The sequence below is a fragment of the Sorex fumeus genome, unplaced genomic scaffold, assembly GCF_029834395.1.
Source record: "Sorex fumeus unplaced genomic scaffold, SorFum_2.1 ptg000044l, whole genome shotgun sequence".
Taxonomy (NCBI): domain Eukaryota; kingdom Metazoa; phylum Chordata; class Mammalia; order Eulipotyphla; family Soricidae; genus Sorex; species Sorex fumeus.
The window spans coordinates 25,231,373-25,250,499 of record NW_026606101.1 but is presented as its reverse complement, the minus strand read 5'-3'; the positions used below and the strand labels follow the sequence as shown (position 1 = coordinate 25,250,499).

General features: G+C 41.2%; 1 protein-coding gene across 1 annotated transcript in view; it reads left to right on the top strand.

Moving 5' to 3' along the window:
- Nucleotides 1-9,171: 9,171 nt before the first annotated feature.
- TMX4 (thioredoxin related transmembrane protein 4) overlaps nt 9,172-19,127 on the top strand; it is a 44,102-nt gene continuing 34,146 nt past the window's right edge. Inside the window, exon 1 of the mRNA XM_056121709.1 lies at nt 9,172-9,447. Within this exon, the coding sequence (XP_055977684.1) occupies nt 9,284-9,447 (164 nt within the window). The 5' untranslated portion in view covers nt 9,172-9,283. The remainder of the gene's footprint in view (nt 9,448-19,127) is intronic.

Below are 19,127 nucleotides of genomic sequence, written 5' to 3'. Positions count from 1 at the left end.
CCCTATTAAATTTATAACACTGTGGGGCAATTATTCCCCATAGTACATATGAGCAATCCAGGGAATTCATATAGAGATTTGTGGGTCATGATTTGTTCTACAATGTACATGGTAAAAGAGGAAATGCCATATAGTCTGGTACCTGTTATTATTTCCTCCTACAAATTGTTGGGGCTGGACTGAGTTGTCAGGGTGAGCCCATGTAGACTGCACCGCACAACGGACAGGAACATAGGGACCCATGAAAATGGGTGAGATTTCTTTGTCCTGACTAGTTTGGATGAGACTGAACATTTTTTCCCCTTCAAACTGCCTTCATTGGGCCGGAGCAATAGCACAGCGGGTAGGGGTTTGCCTTGCATACGGCCAACCCGGGTTCAATTCACAGCATCCCATATGGTCCCTTGAGCGCTGCCAGGGGTGATTCCTGAGTGCAGGGCCAGGAGTAATCTCTGTGTATTGCTGGGTGTGACCCAAAGAGCAAAACAAAAACAAAAACAAAAACCTGCCTTTAGTAAATAATTTCAGTATATTGTAAGGGGCAGTTTTCCTTTTCTCACAGAAACCTGGCTGGTCTTTGACATGCAGATCTCAGGTGCTAGCCAGGCCTGATCTTTGGGATGCAAATCCAGATACTTGCCTTTGGGTTGTAGATTCCAGGCTCTAGCCAGACTGATCTTTGGGATACAAATTCAAAGATTTATAGCCCAAGAAAGGTTTGGGTTTTGGTTTTGTATCTTCTTTCCAGAGGCCAAATTACTGGCCTGCTGACTCAAGAAAACAATATATGTTTTGCTGCCTCAATGTTCTTTCTGTGACTCCTTTTGATGGCTTCACTGTATTGAGCTCTTTAGAGGTACCATAATCAATAAAAGGAGATTTTGGGGTTCTCTACCTTTGTCACAGCATCTTAGAGAACTTGGAGCCTCCATGAAAATAATTTTTTTCAAGTTCCTTGTCTCAGCGCTTCTGACTGAACGAATATTCTCGCAACAACAAATTATACATACCTCTTGCTTGCAGCCCATTGGTCAAAACACTGGCTCTGGAAGTGCTCTTTTCAAAGGAAATTTTGAAATGTACCTTTCTGTGTGCTGGGGAAGAGAAAGGAACTGGATATGCATTTACCGTATTCTTTCTTTCCTGCTATCTTGTCTCCTCATCACAGTCCAAGGAATCCTTATTGCTATTCAGAGTCATGTATTTGTGGAGGCAATGAGGGTGGAGAGATATTACAGGGGTTAAGGCACTTACCTTGCATGCAACTGACTCTAGTTTGATCCCCAGAACTGCAAATGATTCCTTGAATACCAAGCCAGGAATAGCCTCTTAGCACTGCTGAGTGTGAAACAATCACCCCCACCCCAAAACAAACAAAGAAACAGACTAATGTGTTTTTGTGTTACCATGGTTGCCCAGAAGTGCCACTATTGGAAACTATTTTGGGAAGGACAGCTCTTTCTTCCAGGACCTTGTACCAACCTTCTTAAAGCTGTAATTCCTCAGATACTAATGGAAAGGATTGAGAACTGACCCAGTATCCATGGTTTACCCTAACCAATTATCCTAATTTTAATTAACTTTACAAAATGATTATTATACCACTTTCCAGGACCCAATGAAACTTTTTTCTCTGAGATTTTAGTGGGCTGGAGCGGTAGCACATCGGTAGGGCATTTGCCGTGCATGCAGCCAGCCCGGCAGAGCCGGGTTCGATTCCTCCGCCCCTCTCGGAGAGCCTGGCAAGCTACCGAGAGTACCCATGATATATTCAATATGCCAAAAACAGTAACAACAAGTCTCAAAATGGAGAACTTACTGGGCTTGCTCGAGCAAATTGATGAACAACAGGACGACAGTTGTTGTTTGTTCTTGTTAATTATTTCTCTAGTAGGGGAAGATTCTGCTTATAGAACAAGGGTAAAAACATGGGCGTTTACAGCAGTGATTTCCAATTGCCCATCTGTGTACATAATGTCCCTCAGTATCAATAAGTGGTTGAAATCTCTTGACGGGCTGGATTTTGTTCTTCCAGGGCTATTGGACTAAGGCTTTATTTTCTCACATGAAGTTGGCTGGAAACCATCACAAGTTGACCCTTTTTTCCTTATAACTTAAACCTCTCCATATGTTAGGACTCGGATTGTGATCTCCCTTTAACGACAAAGAGACTCCAGACACTGCAAACAGTAAGCAGGGTTTATTTTAAGACTGGCTAGCCAGGGTCAAGCTGCCTATGCAGACATACAGGTCCAGCAGGATGGGCAAGACTCCGAGCTTCTCCAAAGGAGATCTTATATAGGCCTTCATCAGCCGTTAGAGCAGAGCTCACTCATTTCATAGCCAATAGATTTGTAACAATCCACACTTTCCTGACCAATCCATTTTAAAGCACATCATTCCTTAGCCTATAGTTTAAAGATCAGCATTTGCGGCAGTGCTTAGGAACATCCTGGTTTTTAGGGCAGTCCTGGGTCTTGTGAGAAACATCTGGTTATCTGGTCTGACCCCCCACCCTTCTCTTGACTTGCAACTTGGGGCACCTGTATCTGAATTCCTTGCTCAGGGGCAGAAAAACCAGTTATTTTGCAATGTGGGTTCCTGTTAAGCTAAGCTAAATTAATTCTGGTGGTCCATTTTGGGCCTGTCCTCACACCATATACTGTCTAATCTCAGAGTATGCAAAGAAGAGAATGCAATAGATGCTTTGTGTACTTAATCACAGAAATGACAGCTCACGTCTTATTTTCTTTGAGGGGTGAGGGTTCACACATGCTCTGTGCTCAGGGACCATTACTGATGGGGACTAGGGGACCGTATGGGGTGCCAAGGATCAAACCCATGTTGGCCGCATGCAAGGCAAGTGCCCTACCCATTGTTACTCCAGCTTCGATAACCCACTATTACAAATTCTCTTCATGAACCATGAGTCAGTAGAATCAGTATTGAATGAATTGGGATGATTACACAAATGGCTTGAATACCAGGGGATGGGGATCATGGAGGCCAAGTGGGAAGATGACTATTCCAAGCAGCGTTAAGAGGTGAGTATTCTGTTATGTCATAGCTCAGATATAACTAAGGCAAAGCTTTTTAACCTGGGAGGGAGAGTTCCTACTGGGGGGTGACAAAATGGAAAAAGAGGGCATTAACTCTGCAAAATTCCATATTTTCTCATGCAGGCTAGGGATGTGGTTCTGAGTAATTTGATCTGAGAAGATAGAGTACATATAGCTACTGGAGGCTCCTATAATTATAAAATTGTAGCCAAATCAATTATTTAATAGGCAACTAAAGAGTGCTCTTAGCAGAATTGAGCAGCAAGGAGGAAAACAAGTACCACCCCCACCCACTAGAGAACACAGATTTAATAAGACACTGGCTGTAACATCATGATTGTGGGTGTCTTTCTTGCCCTTATGTGAGGTGCTAGTCATGCAAGCTGGTTTGTTTCTCTCTCTCTCTTTCTCTTCCTTCCTTCCTTCCTTCCGTCCTTCCTTCCTTCCTTCTTTCCTTCCTTCCTTTTTTACTCTCCTCTCCCTCCTTCCAGCCCTCTCTCCTTTTCTTTTCTCTTTTTTCTCTCCTTCCTTCCTTCCTTGGTTTGGTTTTAGGTCCACACATGGCAGTGCTCAGTGCCTTATTCATGATTCTGTGCTAAGGTGTCACTATTGGTTGGACTCTGGGAGACCATATGCAGTGGCAGGGATTGAACTGGAGTTGACCATGTGCAAGACCTGATCTGCTGTACTATCTTGCTGGTCCACAAAAAGTTGGGTTTCTCTTAAATAGGTTCTTGCTAACTTGTTGTGAATTCAGAAGAACCCATACAAGATTCTGCTTAAATATGTGTCATTCAGAAGACTTAAGTAGGGTAGAGGTGTTGAAGGAAAAGTATAGAGTAAGGGGAATTGTTGGAGGCATGGTGTATAAGACAGACATGGAGTACGTGCTAGAACACAGAAGTGTTTCCAGGGAACTGAAATGACATGCAAGCACAGGTCTCATTGTCTGTGGTCTTATCATGTTGCCACAGCCCACATATTCCCTGAGTTTCCTTTGAAAATAGAAACCAATATTGGCTTTTATATCAAGGAAGATAAAGGAAGACCTCAAAGAGAGAAAGGCAGCAGTGCTGGCAGATGTGGCAGAAGCTGGAAAAAGCATTCGTAACGCCCGCCTGTCCTCCGCCAACTACAAGACCAAGATGACTGCCCTCCGACGTCCTGATGGATCTATCACGTCTTCCAGAAGGGCAATGGAGAAGATTATCCATGACTTCTACTCGGATCTCTTCGATAGCCATGGCCACCTGCCCACATACCAAATTCCGCAGGATGGATATGTCATTCCCAAAGTTCTCCCTTCCAAAATCTGACATGTCATTTCATCGGTAAAGAAGCGAACAGCACCCGGTGCAGACAAGGTCAGACCCAAACACCTGAAGAATCTTCTATCGGTACTCATCCATACACTGGCTCAGCTCTTCACATTCTACCTGTCTGAATGCAAGGTTCCATACCAGTGGAAAACCAGCAGGACTGTACTACTGTACAAGAAGGGAGACATCCACGACATTGGCAACTATCGCCCGGTCTGCCTATTGTTTGTCATCTACAAGTTGTTCACTCAGTCATCCTGAATAGGATTAGCAGAACACTAGATGGAGGACAACCATGTGAGCAAGCCAGGTTCCGCAAAGGATTCAGCACCATCGACCATATCCACACGATAACCAAGCTCATTGAGGTTTCTCGGCATCTTGAAGATGCCTCTCTGTCTAATGTTCATTGATTTAAAGAAGGCCTTTGATTCTGTTGAGACTGAAGCGGTCATTGAGGCCCTAGCCAAACAGGGCATTCAAACTCAATACATCAGTATCCCCTGTGAGCTGTATTGTGGATACACTACCAGAATCTCACCATTCTACAGGAGGTGATCATTGATGTCAAGAGAGGGGTTCAGCAGGGTGATACCGTTTCACCGAAACTCTTCAGTGCCACCCTCGAGAATGTAATGCAACGACTGGGATGGGAAGAAATGGGAGTGAAGATAGTCGGCAACTACACCACCTCCGCTTTGCTGATGACATCATTCTAATAACACCAAACATCAGCCAAGAGGCACAAATGCTGGCCGACTTCCACCATGAGTGTGGAAAGGTTGGACTACAGCCGAATCTCATGAAGACGTTTATGAGAAACAGTCTCATTTCTGATGTTCCATTTGCTCTCAATGGGACGAACATCTCGAATGCAGCAGTTGTGTGTACCTAGGTCGAGAAGTCAATATGACAAATGACCTGGCACCTGAGTTGTGCAGAAGGAAGAGAGCAGCTTGAAACACCTTTAAGAGCGTCGAAGAAATAGCTAAGAGGACAAAGAATCTCCAGTTCTGGGCACATCTCTTCAATTCCACTGTTCTTCCTGCATTACATATGCCTCAGAGATCTGGGCCCTGCGAAAACAGGATGAGAACACTCTTCATGTCCCCCAAGAGGAATCGAAAGGGCTATGCTTGGAGTATCACGCTTCACTCAAGTGAGAGAAGGAATCCAGAGTTCTGACCTCCGTCGACATCAAGAATCAGGAAAGCCGTCTCATTTGCCAAGGCGTCGAAAATCAGATGGGCTGGGCACGTAATGAGATTTGGAGATCACTGACCGCTGGACCAGAGCCATTACTGACTGGATTCCATGGGACGTCAAAAGATTGCGTGGCCGCCCGCCTATGAAATGGTCAGACTTCTTCATCAAGACCCTTTATGATGGGTTTGAGACTGTTTGTGTTCCTAGAACGAGCAGACGCCTTTGGGCTACACTAGCACATGACAGGGACGAATGGAGATGTTACTGGCGCTGGCTGGAGCAAATTGATGAGTAATGGGATGTCAAGTGATCAAGGGATCAAGTGATTGGCTTTTATTTTAATATTAGGAATTGTTTTCGGTTTCACTGTTTCTCTGATTACTGTACACTAGCCTCTTACCCTGATATGTAGATACTTTGTATTTGCTCAATAAATGTTCATCTGGCCAAGGAGCAGTAGCTCACTCCTGAAAGAGTGCCATTGCACAGCCGCCTGATTTGCTGAAATTAATGTGTGCTGTGACTGATTGATTCGTGGTAGGGAATGTGTTAAATAAACAGGAATGAGTCAACTCTGTCTAATAAATGTTAGCCCATTCATGTTTTCTACAGGTACAGTGATTGTAACTAGAATAATACAGTGCTTGATTATAAAGTAAATCGAGTAACAATGTGACTACTATGGGAAATACAGAGAACTAGGGATGAAAAAAAAATGCTTCTGTTACTCAAGTCTCTCCTCAAGTACAAAGATGAGGAAGAAATGCAGTGACCAGTAAAATAGGATCTTTCATATATTCTAAAAGATTTTATCAGTATTTGGGGAATGAGTAGTAGCTTTGTGGTAGTGGAGTACTGCGGGTCATGGGAATGGTGGAATTTAAAGTGGGCAAAATTGAAGCTATATTGAGAAGGACTTTGTATCACGATAAATAAATTTGACTTTAATGCAGGAAAATTTTAGCATTTGATAGTATGTTGTTGCTTTCAAATAATACTTGAAATTAATTCTATTTTGACCTTCATGTCGACAGAATCGTAATGTTGAATGATATTTCAGGGAATTGTGGTGGGGATGGGCCTCACTGGGCTGTGTACTTAGGCCTCAGGGCTTACCCCTGGTTCTGTGCTCAGGGATTACTCTTGGCAGGGCTCAGGGGACTAGACAGGGTACCAGGGATTGAAACTGAGTTGGACTCAGAAAAAAAAAATTAAGATTTACTATCTCTTCAGACCCTGTTAACAGGTTTTGATTCTGGAAGAGATGCTAGTCATGGTACAGCAGTAACCACTTCTTAGCCCGCTCTGTGTGGTCCTCTCACTCCCTGACTGGCACTGTTACATTACTCCTTTCTTACTGACCTTTGTCTTACCAAGAAATGAATTTCTTGTAGTTACATTTTGTTATTTATAAGAAGAGCTGCAGCAAAGTTTTTTTCGTGCCTCAAGTACTATGTTGAATTTCATTTAAAAAAAAAATTCCAGCATACACATGAGTAAAATAGTAAAAATTAACTCAGTTTCCATACGGATTATGTTGTGATGTTGCTGTTTCTTCCATCTTCCCTCTACTCCCCCCAGTTTATTTCTGTGATATAATAAGATGAATGCTAGACATATTGTTTCACTTAGAAATATTTCACCACCTTTAACCCAAATCTCTAAAAAAGAAGAAAATTTTATGCTATCCTCTTTCTCTGGCTGGAGTTATATAGCACAAGGAGTAGGGCATTTGCCTTGCACGCGGCCAACGCAGGTTTGATTCCTCCATCCCTCTCGGGGAGAGCCTATCCCGCCTGCAAGGCAGAGCCTGGCAAGCTCCCTGTGGTGTATTCCATATGCCAAACACAGTGACAAGTCTCACAATGGAGACTTTACTGGTGCTCACTCGAGCCAAATTGATGAACAAGGGAGGACAGTGCTATAGTGCTAAAGTGCCAGCCTCCTCCTGCTTTCTGGAGGTTATATTTTGTGCCACTCTTTTTTCTTTTCTTTTCCTTTTCCTTTTTTTTTTTAATGAATCACCATGAGCTACAGTTACAAAGCTGTTTATGATACAGTTTCAGTCATACAGTATATAGATACATATTTTAATAATATGATAATTTTTCTTATCCTCAGGTTCCCTGCCACTCCCAATCTGCCACCTTGACAGGCATATAACACATTTATTTCCTATTGCTTGCTCCAACAAAATTATGAGAATTTTTAAAACATCATAAATTATTTTGAAAATTTCACTTTTCCTCCATACGTATCATATAAGCTTGACTGCTAAGAATGAAAGTTTTCTGGTATAAAAATTATTTCTTTCTACAAGCACGATAATTTATTGGATTTTATGTTATAGCATTAATCTATATATAATAATGATCATAGTCACACTCATTATGAGGACATTCCTCAAATTTACAAATGTTTGTTAACACTGGGACTCTGTATTTTGATAATAAGGATTAGGTCCACATAGCTTTTAGCTGCTACTAATTAATATTTAACTCAAGTAAGAAGTTCTCCTTCGGTAAAATTAATCATTCTCTTCTATCACTGCTGACTGGAAATAGATCTTAAGTGCCCTACAATACTTTTAATTGATTATCTGTCTTTGTTTTAATCCCAATGCACAAATCATATATAATTCATGTGATATTGACCATGTTACCAATTTTATGCTGTGCATACTTAGTACATGCCTGTAGCACAAATTCTGGAAAATATATCCTCTTTTTAATTGCAATTCAGTCATTTATACGAACAATGTAGTAGTCTTAAGGTGCAGATGTATCTGCAGTGTGTCTGGAAATGTAACCGGAGATCATTTAAAAGTACTCATTTTAGATCTGACAAAAAAGAAAGAAAGGAAGGAAGGAAGGGAGAAAGATACATATGTATTAAAATATGTATTTTAAGAGAGAAAGAAAGGAAGGAAGGAAGAACGAAAGCAATCAGCAAGAACTGTGAAGTTCATTTCATTGGCACTTGCAACATTTTCACTAACAGACTCATTTTATCTGCTACTGCCCGCTTCTTCAAGGTTTGTGTGAAATGAATATGATTTTGCAAAAAAGAATTGCGAAACCCAGTTTCACGATTTCCTCCCATGAAACTGTCACACTTAAATATACATTCGCAGAGAGGACTTAAATGTTCTTCTCTCTGACCCCTCCATTTCTCAAAACAGTTCTTTTTTTTTTTTTTGCAGTTGAATGCTAATCATTTTTGCGACCCTGGAACAAGGGATAGAATTTTTTTCCTTTTTTTTTTTTTTTCTTTTTTACAAATACAGGCCACGTTGCCCTAAGGGACAACCCGCACGCGCCCACCCGTTGACTGCGGCGCCTGGGCACGCGCGCTGCGCGCTCTCAGCTAGCAGCGTGGGGTCATCTGTTTATTTTCAGCCGCGCGGTCGGGAAGAACTGGCGGCCGTTGCCAAGGCAACCGACGCCCGGGGCAACCGCGAGTCCCGGCGCGAGGGGGCGTGGCCTCGGCAGGCCCCGGCGGATAAGAGGCCGCGCCGGCCGCCCACTCGCCACCGCTGGGCCTGTCACCGCGGCCGGACGGGAGGCGGGGCCGCCGGGACTCGCCGCCGACAGCCCGGGGAGCCGCAGCCTGCGTCCGGCCGGCCGCGAAGGCGTCGCGACGCCCGCGCTCTCCGGCCCCCGCACGGCCCCGCGAGGAAGCGTGGCCGCGCGCCCCAACATGGCGGGCCATCTGTTGACGGCGCTGCTGGTGGTCGCCTGGCTGTCCGCGCAGGGGGCGGCCGACTCCGAGCAGGCCGCGGGGCCCGTGGAGCGCAGCCTGGTGCAGCCCATGACGGCCTCCAACTGGACCATGGTGATGGAGGGCGAGTGGATGCTGAAATTGTGAGTGTGGCCGCCCGCCCGCGGCAGGCCCCGGCGGGAGCCTCCGCCCCCCACCCGCGACCTCCACACTGCCCGGCCACGAGCCCCAGCGTGGGCTTTTCCCGACGCGACTCCGAGGGGCTTTGGGGGCGACCTGGGGGCAGCCCCCCGGAGCCGCCCTGCTGACAACCTGCAGCGCCGGAACGCGATGGCGCATGCGCACCCGCGCGGCGGCCGCCGCCGCCGCCGCCGCCGCCGCCGCGCCCGCAGAGGGTGTCCTGCACTCCGCGCCTGGCAAGCTGGTTTTGGGATGGGGTGTGAGGTGGGCGGTTGATCGAGGAAAGGGGAAGAAGGGGCCAAGGAAGGGGTGAAAAATGGGTTTTGAGATTGGTGTGTCCGGAGAGGGAGAAGGATGGCGCTCCTGGACTGGTCGGTGTCACAAGATCCTTGAAAGTGCAAGGTGTTCCTTGAATGATACATTGTAGAGCAGTGGAGGAGGGATGCCAGCGGTGTGTGCAGAGCCTCGCGGGCGGGCTTCCTTTTGAGTGTCTTCGGATGTCTTGGTAAAAAAAAAAAAATTAAAGTTTGGGGGCGAGTTTTAAAGAGTTTCACATCATCTTTTAGTTTTTTTTTTTTTTGGACAATCTCTTGCGGGTTTGGGGGGGGTGACTTTCTGGGTAATTCGATGGTGCTAGAATCTTCAAGGCAAGGGCTGGAATAAATTGTCCCTTTCGAAGGCGAGCAGGTGGATAGTGGAGAATGGCTTTTGCTGAAAGTACAAGGGGGGCTATGGTTCTGAATTAGTACCAGGCAAGAGATTTACTTGTTCATCTTCGTTTTAAGCCTAACTTCCCCTAGGGAGGTAGATCGCAGTGGAAAGGAGGCTTGAGACCTGCACTGGGCAGAGATAGAAGCCAGAAACCACAATGATGTGCTTTCAGGGAAAATAACTCGTTCCTGGGGAAATAATAACAGAGACAAAAGCACATCGTCTTGGTTTGTGATTTCACGCAGTATACATACTTGATTACTGCTGTTAAATAATTGATTTTGCATTGAAGGCTCATTCACAGAATTGGATCATTTCTTAAGTGTCCAAGACCAAATTTCCTTCCTTTGAATTAAGATTGCAGGCAATGGGTGTTGGAGTGGAATCCTTAGCGTGAAACCAGGGCCTACACTGACATTTCAAAGAACATAATAGGGGGTACCCCCTTTCAAACCTGTTTTCACTTTTTGTAAAGAAGGGTACATTTTAGATCGCAAAAGCAAAATGCCTTTGGTATCATAATATACCAATGAGAATTTTGAAGAAACGTGTACATGAAGCATTTGTTAAAATAAACCAGTTAACTGCTTTGGTTGATAGTAAGGGAATCATTTATTTTTTAATGGAGACACTTCTAAAGTAAATCAAACTCTTCAGGGATTGTCACGTTTGTAATGATTTTAAGAGTTTAACAGAGACTTTATGTTGTCATATACAGATTTTTGTTTCCTTCAGTAGATGCTTAAACAATAGTTTTTTCTGAGATCTGTTTTTTGATTAAATCTGGATTTGTGTATGTGCACGATGAAGGTTAAAGACTAGACCAGTTATGTTGAATTGCTTCAGTCCCTTCCTAAATTTCCTTCTAGCATAACAGAGATTTTTAAGTGAAAGAACACTAAAGCACGGGTAAATGTAACTCCAATTAAGGATTATTTATGAATGAGCTGCTCTTGATGACAGTTCCAATTTTATTTCCTTTCAAATGTAGGGATCTAGACAGAAAATTGTTCCAAACTCACCATATTCCCATGGTTTGTTTCAGCTCGGATGCAAAATGAGATTTGTAATTTGGAATTCAGCAGTGTAGACATTTGAGATTATTCTAATGGTTTTCTAGTCCCTGAGTATTCTTCATAGGAGGTCAACTTGAAGCAAGACTGGAAAGCGGATTTAAACTGTTACATTCATCTTTTAATATGCAAGAACCCGAGAGATTGCTGGTCTTGAAGAAATCCTGCGGTTCTTGTCTGTTGGTGATATTTCCTCCTTTTTCTTTGACAAAATCCAACTCTGGAAAAATACATAAAATTCATTATATTCTCAGTGAACCACCTACAATTTTTTTCTTAAGAATTTGTTGGAGCAGTATATGACCAGATTGTTCTTCTGATCTAGACATAAAGATAAACAATCTAGTTCCGTGATAATGTTTTGTTCAGATGAACAGGTCACACTGAATGGAGGCAGATTATGACCATCTATTTTACTTCTCTGAAGAAGCAAATAAGGAAGCTTTATGGTAGAATTTAGAATCTGATATTACTTTGACAGTTTTAAAATAAAATTTATTTTGTGTGCTTGTATTCTAACTCTCCTAATACTTTTTTTTTAATATTTCATTTCATACAAGGCTACAATAATCCATTGACAGTTTATTTACTTGTTGATATTTTAATTTATTTTGGAGACCTAGCCATGTGTGTCTGCTCTGAGAAATGAAGAACTCTCCTATTAGATTTTTTCTTTCTTAGTTCTGGGCCTTTACAGTTTGAAAGCATATTTATCAGGAGAAATGTCAATTAATTATAATTAAATTATTTCATCTTTTTTTGCGGAAACCTTTTTAAAAAATCCATTACTAGTTGTATCATTTCATTTAATGCTTTGGACTTATTACTTTTTTTTTAACCTTTTATTGCTTTTTGCTTCTTTTCTTTTTAACTTTTTTCCCCCTTAACCTATGATGAAAATTGTTTCATCTTTTTGGAAGGAGGGAGTATCAGGCAACGTTATTTAATCTTTAAAATTCCTTCTGGTGTTTTTTCTGTTTCTATTGTTTCATATTATCTTCATTCATTTGTAACTTTTTCTGTTTTAATCTTGCTTGTATCCCAGTATTTTGATTCTTGAGAATACTAGTTTTGCTTATTTGAAACAGGAAAAACTTCAATATAGTGCACTTTGTATGCTGTTCTAGTGGTATTTTTTTTCTCCCTTAAGGTAATAAGTAAATATCCAGATATCCTAATTTTGATCTTCCCAATGGTAAATTAATATGTAAGAGAAAATTATGCCTTTATGTCATTTTACCTCTGTAAGGGCTGGAGCGATAGCACAGCGGTAGGGCGTTTGCCTTGCGTGCATCGGCTCTGTTGAGCCGGGTTCGATTCCTCCGCCCCTCTGGGAGAACCCTGCAAGTTACTGAGAGTATCTCACCTGCATGGCAAAGCCTGGCGAGCTACCCGTGATGTATTCAGTATGCCAAACACAGTAACAACAAGTCTCACGATGGAGACGTTACTGGACCCACTCGAGCAAGTTGTTGAACAACAAAGTTGATGAGGACAGTGCTACCGTGACACCTCTGTAAAGCATATAGATCTTTGCAGCTTTTGCTTTTTCTGACTTTTTCTTGGTGTGGTCATATTTAACACGTGAAACTAGACCTTTGGAGATAGAGAAGACTGATACAGTTCCCTAGAATGTTTAGGTTTTAGTATTTTTTTCTAATATCTTTCTTATAGATGAATGAAATACCTTATATTTACAACTTCTTGCATTCTTTTACTTCGCAATTGAATGTTTGATAGTATGTACTAAATTCAGGGCTGTGGACCTCGTTGTGTAGATGAAAGACCTGTATTCCTTGAATTCAGGATTATGCTTTGAGGAAAAAAACAAGCATATAGAACATTCAATTATTTAGTAAATGTTTACTGAGTGTCTCTTGTCTGTCTTACTCTTCAGTGCTTCTCACCAGGGCATATTAGTATTTTTGGGTGGACAGTTCTTTAATATGTGAGGAAAACCCACTGTGGCCTCTGCTCTTTCTGTATGTTAGATATTCTAGTAGTCGTGTGACATCAGACAAATTAAGAGCTTCCGTCCAACTTCATTCTTTCTTCCAGATTGAGCTTCACCACATTTTTAAATGAACTTGGTGAAAATTGCTGTGCCGAAGAGAAGCTCATAAACTAAAATACAGGGGCTGATTTCAGATTGTTTCCACCAAGTACCCTCACCTTTGTTGTCAGCTTCATTAACACAGTCATTTCAGTCACAGAAAATAATTACACTGGTTAATATCACATGTTCTGCATGCATTGTTTGATCGAACATTGATCATTCCAGCAATGTGATGCCGGATTGTCATTGTTTTCATTAGAAGAGATAAAAACTTGACAAAGTTATAGCATGGGCAGCAGCGGGAACCTTAATGGAATGATGGATGAGGGTAGGAACTAGAATGTAGGCCCAAGCCCTATGATTCGTGATGCAAGCCAGGGAGTGTAGCTACTAGCAGGGACTGTGGAGGAAGTCCAGAGCCTTCAGCAGGCACCCTGACCCACTTGAAGAGCGTTCAGAGGTCCTCCCATGGTTTTACAAACATCTCTGTGGATTTTGTAGTTAAGTTTATGATTACAGTATGCTCATTCCTGACATTCCTCACCACTCAGTTGGTGCCCTGCCTGTCTTATATCCTAGCTCCCAGAAATTTCTCTCTGCCTTTTTCTTTTTCTAAGTCCATTGGCTTTATCATAATTAATTTATAAGATTTTTGTACTAGGTTTTGTTTTCCTGATTTCTCCACTGAGTGATAAACTTTGAGAGAGAAGTAATATCTTCTTGTTGTTTGCCTCCAGAATCTTAACTCTTCATTTATTGTTCAGTCAATACTCTTTGGTTAAATTCATGGAAAATGGACTTTAGTTTTTTATTTTGTGTATGAGGGTGCATCCGGCTAGGCTTAGAAGTTACTCCTGGTCGAGTGCTCAACAGCCATTCTTGGTGTTGCTTAGTGGATCATGCAGGACCAGGGATCACAGTGGGGCCTCCTGCTTGTAGTCCCTGCAGGCCAATCTGTTGAGCCCTCTCTCCAGCCTGTCAGTTAGTTGTTCTTTCAAATCAAGAGATTTTTCAGTGAAAGAAACATGTATGTATGTTTTAGATTTTCTCTAAAGGTTTCAGACCCTTAGGTTTTAAAGGGTCATCACTAGCATTTTCTCTGTTAATTGATGTAATTAATTACATTAAATGTTTACTGTAAACTGACATGCCTTGCTCTGTTTCAGGTCCAAGGAGTGCCTCTTTTAGGGCCCTCATGGAATGTTTATTCTTGTGAAAGCAGTGAGTTCAACTTCTTGAGCAGGTGTCAGGATTTCATAGTTGATGTCTTTATTTATTTTTCCTCTACATCTTAAAATAACGGATCCCAGAAATGATTTTGTGGCTATCAATAGGATTTTTTTTTTATTTCCCTGAAAGAAAACTAATATCCAGTTTAAGTAAGGAAATATTTATTGATTTAGTTAATATATGTTTGGCTTACTTAGCTTCATTTATTATGTATAAAAATGATTAGTGTACCATTTTGTCTTTGTTGTCAAGGATCTTTTGACTATTAGACCAGTGTTGTAAGTTATAAATAAAAAATTGGTTGTTTTCATTTTCCATTTCTTTTTTGTGAGGTAGAGAAGTATGCTGGAAGCACTGATCAAATTTTAGGCAAGAAAGCAATAACAGTTGTCCTGATTGGAGAATAAAGTGTATTTTTAGTATGCTTTTATCTCTAGGAAGAACTCTTAAGTAACCCCCTATAAAGAACCACATCATAGTGAGGTTATGCCTTCAGTCACCTTGTATATGTCAGGATCTAAGTGTACTTTGTACATAAAAGGTCTATTATCAAAACATTTTGTTGAATTTTGTTTTCCAGAATTGACTAAAAATAATGAAATTAATGTTTAAGTTATTGTGACAAAATAGTGTTTTGGCTATTTGGAAATATTTTAAGTGCTTATTAGGCTTGCTAATTTAGTATACTTCAGCCTCTAGTAAAAAATATAAATGGAAGATACTGTTTTATGAGTCCTAGCTTATAGATGTTTCAAATTCCTCTTGGGGTTTCTTAATTAAGGAAGGATAAACATTAATGTGAAAAACAAAATGTGGAAGGTCTAGTCTTACGGTTCTTAGGACAAGAATGACTTAGGTTTTTTTTTTGGTTTGTTTGTTTTTATGTCACACCCAGCGATGCACAGAGGTTTCTCCTGGCTCATGCACTCAGGAATTACTTCTGGCCGTGCTCGGGGGACCATATGGGATGCTGGGAATCGAACTCAGGTCAGCCGTGTGCAAGGCAAACGCCCTACCCACTGTGCTGTCTCTCCAGCCCCCAAGAATGACTTAGGTTTTTAATAATTTGATTTTTGCTTAGTTTTGGAAGGGTCCCTCAAATAAGGTTTTGGGGGCCATGGTACAAACCTGGTAGTTCTTGAGTCTGTGAATTTGCTTGAAATAATATAAGTGAAAATCATATTCATCCCTTTCAGATTTATTTTTCATACATATGTATATGAATAAAAATTTTTACATCCAGAGAAAGAAGCACCATGAAAGTCAGATGACTTTCCTTTGGTTCAGCCCTAGGGGTATTTTTTTATAGTAGGTTCTAAGTTACAAGCCTAAATTATTATCCTTTATATACAGGAAAATACTAGTAATTAAAAAAGCTGAAACAGCAATGCCTCAATTCCCATACTGAGACTGAGAGCTGATTTATCTGCACCACTGAAAGAACACACTAGATTAATAAATGATTTTGGTACATTCTAACACAGTGTGCTCTAATGAAATCTCAGTAATAATGACATTCAAAGTGTCACAGACCAGTGGGTAGTAACTCCATAGAAAATGGAACATCTCAGACTATCTCAATGGCATTTATATATCTGAGGATCAATTATCACCAAAACCCCAATTCAAATAGTAGACTATTTAGAGATCTGGGACTGGGATTTAAAAAATAATAACATTTGCATTATTTAATTATTTTTGATGTAGAAAATGTGTTCCAAGGCATATATAAAAATAGCATCCAAGGGAAATAAAACTACAGGCATCTAGTATTTATTAAATATTTCTTTCAAGATTTCTCCCTTTTCATAATTTCTTTTGTTTCCTTTGTCTCTCTTTTGATGTTGAATCTTAATTTTCTTGTACTCTTTTATCACACAAATACTTGTAAGTTACCAAGTGAGATACTAATTTTTAGATTGACTCAGGTGTCAGTTTTGGAAACTAACAGTGTGTCACAAAGGTAGCAATGGTTGTTCTTAATATGTACCTGTTTTCCATGTGTCATCTAATTTTCCAGTAATCATATCATGTCTAGTAGTTGTTAGCATCCCATTTTGCAGTAGAAATTGGGGCTTAGAGTGTTCACCAGCCTACTCAAAGTCACATGATTAATTTATTGCTGATCTTTCTTTCTTTTTTTTTTCTTTTTGGGTCACACCCGCTGATGCTCAGGGGTTACTCCTGGCTCTGCACTCAGAATTACTCCTGGTGGTGCTCAGGGGACCATATGGGATGCTGGGAATCGAACCTGGGTCAGCTGCGTGCAAGGCAAACGTCCTACCCGCTGTGATATCACTCCAGTCCCTATCGCTGATCTTTCTGATTCCTTTGGCAGAACTCTTATCTAATGAAATTTCTCTGAAGCATATTTAATAACAAAGTGTTTCTCCTTTTTTCTAAAAGTTTTATTAGCTGCTTGCCTCAGTCTCATTTACCTTTTTGGATAGAAATAATTGTTCCAAGAACATAATTGGTTGCTTTTAAGTTTGTTTATAGTCTCACTATACATTTATCAAGTACTTGTCATGTAAATATAGTTGGGGCTTACTAGAAATATGTTTTTGCTTTAGAAATATAGACATCCACATGTATTAAAAAATCACTCAATTTGTGAATCAAGGAGCCAGGGTAATAGAACAGTGGATAGGGTAAGGACCCTTACATATGGCCAACTTGAGTTAGATCGCCACACCACATGTATTTGCTGAGCCCCACCAGGAGTGATCCTTGAGCTCCACGTTTGGAGTAACGCTTGTGTATTGCTGGGTGTACCCCCCCCCCACACACACACACATACACACACACTGCAAGGAAAGAAGATACCCATAAACATTAACAGTATTGTAACCATGCTACCTGGACGACAATAAAAATGAAATCAAATGCTCCATTTCAGGAATTTTCTCTTTTCTGCAAAGTCAGTTTGCATGTATCAATACATTGCACTCTGAATCTCACATACACACACACACGTACTGCTACTCAGTTCAGCATAGCAGGATTAATAAATAGAACCAGGGGACTACAAGATGACTTAGTGACTGAAGCAGCTACAGCACTGATGAAAGCTGTAAGTTCCGTCCTCTTGACTGCCTGCGTGCCCAAATTAGGAGATTTGTAGCGCTGCTGTTTGCGCTTGGCAGCTCTGCCATATGTGGGTTCTGGTGCCTTCAATGATTTCCGGCAGCTGTGCTGCCAGGTGTGTGTAATGACTTGCGCCAAGGGGTGCAATCCCCCTTGACACAACTCAAAAGTTGTGCTGGCATATGGCTAGTAGTATGACTCCCTTGGTGAGCACTTTTGTGGGCATCACAGCTAATGAGTACAAACCCCATCAGCAGGCACACGTGCAACCGCTAGTCATCACAGAAACAGCTTTAGCATGGGCAGGGAAGGGAACAATCTGAAAATCATCACTATCCAGGTTCCCACGGAGTATTGTCACGAAACATTCCTTGGCCTAGAAAATAATAAGTAAATAAAAAAAACTGATAAAATAACTAAATCTTTTCACAGAATTTCATCAGTTGTTTTTTTTCCATTCCTCAAGCATTTTACAGTATTTGTGGATGTGGGCATAAACATGTTACTCTTTTGCTAAGCATTTTATCCCTATTTCTCTTTCTTTCTCACATCCTTCCTCCCAATCAAGGAATAACAGACGTCCCTTTTTACAAAAGCAGTTTAGGAGTGGAAAATACAGTAGCAGAAATTTACTTTGTTTTGCAATTCCGAGCCTGCCTCTCTAGAGCTTGATGCAGCTTTTAATTTAATAACATTTCAAATTCTTTATTATGATAAATTTCAAATGGACTCAAAAGTAGTAAAAGTGTATAAAAACTCTATTAGTAATCATCCAGATTTAATAGTTACCAGTATTACTCCAAATCACAGGAATAACTGAAGACAAAAATAGGGCTTTGTTGGTAAGCAAATGTTTTTCCAACTAGGGAAGCATGTTTAATCATCAAAGGGGGGAAAAAGGCACATTCAGCACTACCCTGGAAACCTGCATTCTTTTAATGAACAAATAGAAATGGCTCCCCTTCCCCCAGTTGCATCCAGGATGACTGTAGTTCCCTCTGGAATGTTCCACCAAAACCCAGGGGTTTGGTATCTCTCACTATAGGAGAACATTGGTTTGTTCTTTCTCCTTTGCTACAAGGAGCTTAGGTTTATCAGGTTACACCCATCACAGTGCCCCAGTCACTCCTGTTCCTTTGTTTATCTGTAACCACTTCTCTATGCTCTCTTCCCCAAAGTTAATCAGCTTTTTCCCCTAATCAGACTCTTTAACTTGTAAGGTCAGATTCCTGAGAAATCATTTCTGAGAAATATTTCACTCGGTATGAGTGAAATATTGTCTTTCTCCTCCCCTGTCTTTTGAACAGTTTACTTCAACTTCCCCTCTCATTAATGTGAAGGAACCTTCATGTAGACCATTTTCCTATTTAGATGCGGTCAGTGCTTGGCCCCTTATGCTGCTACTTGATAGTTTGATTGCTGTTTGGTTCCTTAAATAATTTACCTTTTGGTTTTTGGTTTTTCAGCACAACTGACAGTGCTCAGG